Source organism: Penaeus japonicus, unplaced genomic scaffold (assembly GCF_977035675.1).
Source record: "Penaeus japonicus unplaced genomic scaffold, GWHDUDI00000001_assembly GWHDUDI00000021, whole genome shotgun sequence".
Lineage (NCBI taxonomy): Eukaryota > Metazoa > Arthropoda > Malacostraca > Decapoda > Penaeidae > Penaeus > Penaeus japonicus.
The window spans coordinates 29,886,950-29,896,949 of record NW_028234423.1 but is presented as its reverse complement, the minus strand read 5'-3'; the positions used below and the strand labels follow the sequence as shown (position 1 = coordinate 29,896,949).

At 36.6% G+C, this 10,000-nt stretch overlaps 1 protein-coding gene across 1 annotated transcript in view; it reads left to right on the top strand.

The window, feature by feature from the left end:
• Window positions 1-10,000, top strand: part of LOC122242151 (uncharacterized) — an 11,465-nt gene that overhangs the window by 919 nt on the left and 546 nt on the right. Inside the window, exons 2-6 of the mRNA XM_042999377.2 lie at window positions 5,997-6,277; window positions 7,247-7,400; window positions 7,877-8,040; window positions 8,291-8,517; window positions 8,829-10,000. The exon at window positions 8,829-10,000 is cut by the window's right edge and continues 546 nt beyond it. Of these exons, the coding sequence (XP_042855311.2) occupies window positions 5,997-6,277; window positions 7,247-7,400; window positions 7,877-8,040; window positions 8,291-8,517; window positions 8,829-8,910 (908 nt within the window). The 3' untranslated portion in view covers window positions 8,911-10,000. The remainder of the gene's footprint in view (window positions 1-5,996; window positions 6,278-7,246; window positions 7,401-7,876; window positions 8,041-8,290; window positions 8,518-8,828) is intronic.

Below are 10,000 nucleotides of genomic sequence, written 5' to 3'. Positions count from 1 at the left end.
TTCCCTTTCTTTTTTTGTTTCCATTTTTTAATTTTTTTTATTTGTAAGTAATTTGGTAAATATTTTGAAGGCACCCGCAGTAGCTTTTGGAACGGGTCTTTGGGTGGCCCAAAGTCTCGAAATCCGTCTTGTGAGTTTCGCAGCGTCAAGTGATTGCCATGGCCTCCGCTCGTAGCCTCTCTTCGGCAGAGGCCAACACACTTTCACCACCCATATACTGGCAGGATAGTGCTTGCTCTAGTACCTTACTTAACAATAAATCACCAGGGAGGCCTAAAAGCTCTCGTCTTGCAAGAACATACGCAGTGTTGATCAGCTGATTGTTGCTGGAATGAGGAGGGAGGAGGAGACAACACTTCCTCTTCAGTAGAGCACTGGACTTCAAGGAGCAATAGTGTCCTTATCTAATATTTACTAAATGCAAATTGTGTTATATACTTATGTGTGTTTTTCTTCTTTATGACTATATATTATTTTTTTCTATCCCTTTGGGGTCCTATTCTGGGTGATGACCTTCATTTGTGTTTTAAGTTTTATATTTCTTAGTTGCGTATTGAATGGCAGATGGTCATACAGTTCAGTTATAGGTGACCACAGAGATGTCAAACTCATTTACCAGATACAATGAGTATGTCTTATGGTGTAAAAGAGGGAGGAATTTTACAGAAATTGTTCAAGACTTAATAAATAATGGTATGGGTGAAAGACAAAAATGCCATTTGATTTATTCACGAAAATATGGATATGATGCAAGCTGTATTCTGAAAGACCAGATGCCATTTAAATCATGCAAAATGCATGGTTTGGCTTAAGCAGCAAATGCCCTCAGACTGCTTTGAAGAGTGTTATGGTAAAATAATTTTCAAAAGCTTTGGTCTGCCATTTGGAGTAACACTGCATAATCTTTAATTCATGGATGTAATATTTCTTCACATATTACTGTCACTTTTGTCCTGACCAACAATTTTCAGAAATATATTGTCAGTTCCTGATATTCTTCTATGATATGTTTATGTTATTCATTTACGTTATTTATTATGTTATTCATATTATTCAGTATGATATTTCCATATAGCCAGTTACAGAAGGTCTGCTAGATCAAAGACCCACATGGACTAGAGCAGGCTAATCATCTGTGGGCAGAGCATGATTCAGGCTTGTCTTTGGCCAGCAAACATCTCAGGCTTCTCCTTGAAGTACCTGATAAAGACACATTGCAGATGGGCATAACAGTCTTATCATGGAAACCTGTAGCACACTATTACAGACGAGGCAATACTGATACCAGCTTTCAATGACAATAGTATCATATTCTTCAGGGTTATCTTTGAATGTTTAGAGAAACCCCTTTGCTTTACTGATACAGTAGCCTTAGAGTTACCGTGGCCCTTTGTTTGACATTCCCAGGCATATTTATCTCTGGGATATCTTGGTCCAGCAGATGGAGTTGTGAAAAGTGTCATTCAACTATTCTCTTAGGATCATGCCCTTCTGTATCATCCACTTAACCCATTGTGAACTGTTGTCATGACATATTTGAATCAGGATAATTGGCCTATTGGTGTAATGACGTGCAAGACGATAGTCATCACATCATTTTTAATGTTGGGGTGGAGTAGATTGCTGTGGGTCTTTATAACTAATGATGACCGCTGCAGTTATTACAATAAATGCCCAAATACAAAAAAATAAAGTTGCTCTATGTCCTTCCATAAAACTGCAATACTTCTATTGCACCGATTATAGAAATGAGTTGATATGGACCCTAAACTGCTATATTAGACCACTGCAACATTGATAAAGCCAGTCATTTAGCACAAATAAGTTTCACAATATAGTAAAACACAAATAAGAAGACAAATATAACTCTAGTATTATAACAAATGAATGGAAGAGAGTGTGAAAGGTCACGATATGATGCATGAAGTTTCCTCGCGCTGAAATAAAAACCCATCTGGGGTGTAGCACAGGAGACACTAGTTCCTGTTCTCGGGAGTGGGTAAGCAAACCTATTCTGCAGTGGGATAAAGATGTTGGTGTTGTAACCCACGATTAGCGGCAGTGTCTCTCCTTGCTAAACATTGTGCACCTTGTAGAGTGTGTGGTTATTGTATGACAAATAGACCAAGATTTTCCAGACGCCCAAAGTCACAACAAGTCATGTGATGCTTTGGCTTGACATGGTTTCAGAACTAAAGATTGATATACATATGAAATGAGTTGTTGCATGAACATTACTGGTATCACAGAATGGATGCATCATGGCTAGGTGATTGATGCTGGGTATACTTTACTCTTAATTGATCATGGCTGGATGTACTGTGATTAAATTGATCCAGTTAAGTTTATGTAAACAATGACATGTGTGTTACAAAAACAGAATATTGTATAGGCTTTATTCAAAACCAAGCTGTTTTTGACTTTGACCAGAATGTGATCCTTGTTTTACATTTTTTAACATTACCATACAGAAGAACAAGTCTGATTATAGATCATGATCAGACTGTAGATAAGAGCTTAACAACACAGACATTTTACAGGAACTAATCAGCTGTGGAATTCAGACAAAAAAAAGATGACTATAAACCTTTTGTATAGCAAAGTTGATCATAACTTTCAAAACATAATAATGATTATATTATTAATAATTGATAATACCAATAATTTTGTTGGCTCTATTTAATCCAAATTCACATGATTTTGTGAGGAAATGCCCACAATCTTAATTTAAACCTGATAGTGGGTTAGCATTAGACATGACTGCACCTTTGGCACGTGAAAAAAAGAACTCGTGCAATTATAAGCAAAATAGAGTTGCTAGAATGTACATGCTGGATGTTTGCTGGCCTTTGTTGGACTACCAAGGCATGAATGCTATTTTCAGATATGTAACATGTAACAAATCAGGATCAGATTAGTTTAAGATATTTTGTCTAATCCATTGTATGTGTGAGATTCCACTTTGCACATTACATGCTAATTATGTGTTTGTAGAATAACTGGAAAATATGTCATTGGAAAGCATTATTCACTGTCAGGGGTTCTTTTAAATGACTTGTATCCTATATAGTCCTTGGGGTGATTAACTGATTCGAGGAATAAAAGAAAAAAATCTTGTTTCTAGCAATATATTTACAAATATATTTGATTATGTACACAAAATTAGGGTTGAAAAATGGAACACTGGGGGCAGCCACGTACACAGATTTTTACATAGCCTTGTACCCTCTGAACTTTGTATACACAATTATAACTACATTATCATAAAAAGAACAACATGGTTTTATATGCATAGCGAATGTAATAGATTTACAATCAACAATAAGAATTACTTACAAAAGGTGCACACAGGTGTGGGCATCGGAGCTAAGTGACTGTTCATACTTGGGTACTCACCATCCACGACTATGAAAGCCTCGAAGGAGGAGTCAAATTCGTGGTTTGGTGGAAGCGACGAAATGGTTCACTCACCCCACCAACACCCATACACACCCCCAACCACCGATATTGCAATTTAGACGGAAATCACGACAGAAACCACCACCGAAACCCTTTACATTCACAAATAGATGAGTCTACTGCCATAAACATTTACGCTTGTGCATATGGTTTTAGGCCAGAATCAAGTATTTAAAATAGTAATTTTTAGAAAATAGAAATTGTGATATTAGTAAAAACATGAATTTGCCATTTGGATATGCAATATGGTATTTGTAGATATGACATTATAAAGTGGTTAATGGCTGCTGCTAATTCTACTTAATTTTACTCTTTTCCTGTAAGTCACCTCATGTTACAGTACATAGGTGTGTAGTGCTTAAAAGCCAATGCACAGAATAGTCACATGCACACACAGAGGAGTGCAGGCAATGTAAACAAAGTTCAGAAAAAATATATTGAAGATAATCTCAAATAACTTTGAACCTTGTCATTGTTATTTATTACTCAACCCTAGTCCAACTTTATTCTACTTCAGCCACTTTTTTGTAATGATTATTTTGCATGGTTGAGGATTTATGATAATCAAATTTTTGATTGAAGTTTGAAGAATATTACTGTTTAGGTATTTTAATTAGGGTAAATATCTTTGCATCTTGATTCCTTCATTAACATATTTGTCAAATGCTCTTACAGATGTGGATAGAATATAGTTAATTTTAATATATTTCTCTGTTTACACTTTTATTTATTTATTCAACATATTGTTCACAAAGCTATTATTGAATGACAAGATCAGTAGATCTAAATGAGTCTATATTTTCGGCTCTTATTGTCTTTTCATTGTGAAAATACAGGAATGAGTTGTATATTGTTGCGATCAAAATTCAAATGCCTTGTATGTTCATGAGAAAAGCATAAAACATAATTTGACATATTATGTTTGCTTTTATACATTTACATCAGATAGATGACTGGTCACTGAGACTGTTCCATTATGGGCTTAGATTATATAGATGAACAATATCAGTCTAATAGTAATTGTACAGTAAATAGCAACAGTGCATCTAAGTTACAATCTTGGTGCATATGACCCAACCTTTCCGAGACAGGCCACATTTTAAAATAATCAGGCAGGGCTGGGTATCTGAACCCAATGATGACGGCTGAATGCCTGATGATGGGGCGACACACCAGTGTGACGTTCCCGATGCAATATTGCATAGGCCCGGCGTAGGGGGTTGCCACTTCTTGCCGGGCCCGTCGGGATTGGGTTATGTGTGTTCTATTTTTTCCAGACATGTTATCATATATATATATTACCTAAGTGATACTAATTAGCTTTTGGTATGATGCATTAATAACACAACTGTAGGAATAGCTACCTTGTATTTTCAACAAAAGATAGATGCAGTGGGAAAGTGATCCAACTATGCGAAAAATGCATGTAGTGGAAGAGTTAAATGTGTTTACTCTCCTATTCCTTTTTTTTTTCTTTTCTTTTTTTGTAGACCTGAAGAATAAAATGTAATGAGTTAGGGAATGTGATTATTCTCTTTCTCAGATTTTATAAATCCCCTCCCTCCCCATACTCCCAGTAGAATTTTTATCCTATTCTAATGGTTCCCAACCAATGGTCCATGGCATAATATATGGTTAAGTGAGGCACAACTGTGAAGGAGAAAAATTCCAAAGTGGCTACTGCATAGTATCAAAGGCATTAGGTACAATGTTGCAACTTCTTTTTATCATACATTTTATGCAGATGATGTGGTTAGAGAAACAACAGTTTGCCATGATCTCAAAAAGGTTGAAAACCTTATAGTTAAGTCCTTGTGTCTAGAGGTTTTCCCACAATTGATGAAAACTTGTATCGCACATATGCCCGATATCTTTAGAACAATGTTAACATAAAAGTGCTATATTAGGTTAATAGAATAGTATGGGGTCCAATTGCATTGGAGAATTCAGAAAGATAAATGCACCGATAAAAAGATTATATCATCCCCTGGCCTCCAACCTTAGTCCGTGGCTGATGCTGCACTGCCTCCCTTAGCACAAATGTTGACAGAAATTCAGCTCCAACATGAAGACAACAGTGACGAACCCATTTGGAATGACATAATCTTTTCCAAGGAAACTAGGGTTTTACTAAAGCATGTATATGAAGAACTGGCACTTTTCCTTTATTTCTTTACTGACAGACATGGTTGTAAGAAGAGAAAACCTCAGAGCAGTGTTTTCAAAAATTAGAGATAGTTGACCAAAGTGTGTTTGGTTCTCTCCACTTTTAGTTTGTCTACTGCTGTATACATATCAAGTCTAAAGTTCTAGACTTTAGCCTTTGCAGCAATAAGTTATTATTACATGCACATTGAATTTACTCAAGAAATGATATCCTTTTTATGACAGTCTGTGCAACATTTTAGAGTTTTGGTCTAAGTTCATACTATTGTAATATCTAAATTTTGATATCAAATGATATACTCATTTTTTTAGATACCTCATATGTTAGATGCTTGTATGATATTTACACTGCCTCTCTCTCACCAACACAGGAAACCCAGCCAATGGCCTCACCTGGTCGGCCACAGTCAACCTCCCCTCCTCGTACCTCTCCCCAACGCCCTCACCCGATGAGCTCGTCATCCGTGGGAGGGGCCGGAGATCCCTGCCCCTAGAGTGGTCTCCGATCCCCATAGAGAGCCCCGTGAAGCGCATGGAGAAGACCCCCCTCAAGAGGTCTCCGGGGAAGGGCATGATTGTCCTCCGGTCGTCTCCGAGGAAGAGGCTGCAGCTTAGTGACACCCCACCCAAGGAACTCCTGGAGAGCAGACGGGTATGTTTGGTGCGTCATGTTGAGGAGGGGAATAAGGATCGTAATGTTATTCATGTAATAGGAAGTGTTAGATGTACTTACTAAAGGACCAGTTACAGTACTAAACTTTCTGTAAGTTTTCTGATATGACTTTATGACTTCACAGTAATGTCTAACTCTAAAGGATTCATTTTCTTCACCATATGTAAATGATATATATTCAGTAAAGGAAATATTTATAATCTTGATTTCTAGTTAACGACAAGTCAACCATCAGTGAAGGATCTCGGTTGTAATGAAATAATTTCTTCCTCATAGAGATTATAAATTTGTGGAGAAAAGAATCTAAACCGTGTCAGATTATCAGCAATGTCTTAAAATAATGTTAGCTATAACAGATATTTTTCTAAAACAAAGATTAGAAATTATTTTTGGATGAAGGGTATTCATTATACTTGCTTTGTATCATCCATGATGTAAACAAAAACAAACGATGCCTAACATATGGAGGCAACCTTGCCAAACACATAACAGAATACATAAGGAGCCATGATTTATACAGTCTAGAAACATCTGAAATGATTGTTCAAGTGATGAAACTCAATATACTAATGCATTGTTAACAGGAGAGAGATTACACATGGTTACCAGTCAACCATAATGATCAGCTGATGATAGCAGGTCACAACTGTGAGGTTTCCAGAAATTATTTGCCAAATGAACTTTCACTTTTGTATGTTGATTTAATGTATGTTTAGTTTTATTAGTTATTGTTTACTAAACTATGTAAAATAAGCTTCTCCCTATACATGAACAAATCATCTAGTTTATAGAAGGTACAAGTTTCTTCTGTTCCTCTTCTTCCTCTTCCTCTTCATCACTTATCTTGCACAACAGTAGAGTATTATCATTAATGTCATCTACTTCATTCTTTTATCATGCTTTTGAGATCCCTCATTTTGTCTTATTTAACATAAACTTTTTTTTCAGATGATGATGCAGATGTCGCCCATTGTTAAGAAATGCCGGAGTTTGACAGTTTCACCTGTACAGTCTCCACCAGAGGTTGCCATAAAGGGACTGACACAACATCAGCTGGTTGATGTCCTCAACAGTGTTTTAGAAAGGCATCCAGAGCTAAAAGGTTGGTGGTTCTTCTGAATTCGCTCTCTGCCGTTCCACACTTTCACTCTTTCCCTCTCCTGCTTCTTCTCCCTTTTACTGTCATTTTCCTTTTTTTTTATTCTTTCTGTTATCACTCCTACTCACCCTCCCACCCTTCCATCTCCTTTTTCCATACTTTTACTTTTTCTCTCGCCCTCTCCTTTACTCTTTCACTGTCTCCTTCCTTCTTTTTCATTCTTCCTGTTCCCTTTCCCTCTCTCCCCCACTTTTGCCTCTTCTTCCATACTTTCACTTTTTCCCCGTCCTTCTCCCTCTCCTGCTGCTTCTCAATTTCACAGTCTCCATCCTTCTCTCATTCTTGCTGTTGATATCTTTCTGCTTGTTATTGTCTCTCAAAATTGGCATTTACAGTATTGTATTTTAAATGTACGTCTCTCCTCTTTTTTTTCCTTTTATCCTTATCTCATTTGAAATGTCTTTTGCAATTTATTTCAGAGGAGATATCAGACATTCTGCCCCAGCCCGACCTGAAGCAGATGGAGGAGAAGCTGAACCAGCAGAAGAAGTGCATCTTCAAAGCGCTGCCAGTGTCGCGATTGGCCTCCAAGACCGACTCCCCAGCTTATAACAAGGCATCGCCACACTTGTCTAATTTCAAGGTATGGCATTTCTCTAATGGGAATCCATTTCACAGGGAATCTGATGGATTGTGTATTTATTGAGCTTACTTTACTTCACATTACTTTACTTTACTCTCCTTCACTTCACTTCACTTCACTTCACTTCACTTCACTTCACTTCACTTCTTCAGCTTTACTGGCCTTAATGATATTCAAAAGAAGAAATCACACCTATTAGATCACTTATTCATATTCATAAGAAAGTTATTTATTCTCTTGCAATCAACAGAAAATGGTACAGGAACAATGCACGCAACTGGCAGAGGCCGAGCAGTGGTCGAGCCTTATTGACTACACTCTCATCGCATGGTCATACGTCCGTGCAACACCCCAGTGGGATGCGTCTCACCACAACAACACCCGGCGCTTCTGCTTCAAAACCCTTGCACAGCATTGCCTCCAAGGCCTCAAGGAAGTCAAGTGGAATAGAGATCAGCTGGAGAACTTGTTGAAAAAGTAAGAGGTTATTACGTTTGTCTTCTTCTATGGGATGTCATTTAAATTTGTTTGAAAGATTTCTCAAGGTTGAAAAAATACTTGGGGATACCGCTTTGTTAAGATTGCCTTGTACTTTCATGAGATCAAGTTTTTTATTATTATTATTATTATTATCATTATTATTATTATCATTATTATTATTATTATTATTATTATTATTATTATAGTTATTATTCCTGATTCTCTGCATGAGAATCAAGTCGTAAATTTATATAGTATTGAAACCCTGCAGATTCAATATTAACATAAAATCCCCACTCTAATTTCAGGCTTGAACAGTGTCGCTCAGACCACGATGAAGTGGAACACTGTATTGAGCATGTGCAGACAGCTCTAAGCAACTTGCAGTGACACGTAAATCAGACCACGGCAAGGGAATACAAGATGATAGTTATGTAGGTTGTATCTGGCCAGCCATCTCTGGTGATAGATGCTAGATGGTCACAGTAAAGAGAGAATTCTCTTGTATATATTTATCTGGAGGGCCATCCTTTGATTGTATACAGAAATTAAGAGAGAAAGTACTGCCTGTATTTTCCCATGTATACAGAGACGCTAGACTATGATGCTGAATTCGACTGTGCAGAGTACAGGGATGCTGACGTGCCACTACAAATGTTCCTTAACATACGCTTCAAAACTTATTACAACAGTGTGCTTGTCATAGTGCACTAACTTGCTGTAAGATTAGAAAGGGGATGTCTGTCTCGAAAAGAAGGATGTATGTTGATCAACTTTTCAGATTCCCATAGGTACACTTTCCATGTATTTTTTTTTTATATATACAAATTACTGCAAAGGTACTTTTGAAGTCAGTGAAGCAATTTTGTAATGATTTATACAGTAGCCTTTGTGTAGACCATTATGTTATAGGATGTAATTTGGAAAGGTACTTAATAGATAAGAATGAGTGAGTAATACAATGTTATGAATTACGGTATTGTTATTAAATCTAACAATAAGCTGAAGTGTTTGAAGGTTTCTTCTCAAAAAACAAATGGGCAGTTTCCTTTGAATTTTAGCTATTTTTAAGTCATTTACCATATAAGCTATTTTTCTAAGCGTCAAAGATTTAAGAAGAGAAAGGTTACACATTCATATTTAGATAGTTTGTAGAACTACTTTGCATTTTGCCGTTATTTTTATAACTTTTCACACTTTTTTAGTCTTCAGAAATCCTTTGACAAAGTCATTATTGAATACCATTTAACAAACTGGCATAAAACCCATCATTATGTAGTTGCTGTTAAGTAGAGCTCTATACCTTCAATGTACAAATTTATTTATATGTATATGGAGTGCACACTTCACACCAGCAGAAAGAACTGGTAATCTAGAAAAAAAAACAAAAAACAAGGTGCTTCTTGTTATGCAACGATTATGATTGCTAATTAGATATTATTGAAAGTTGCATGGACTCTCCACAGAGACAAGTAAAAAT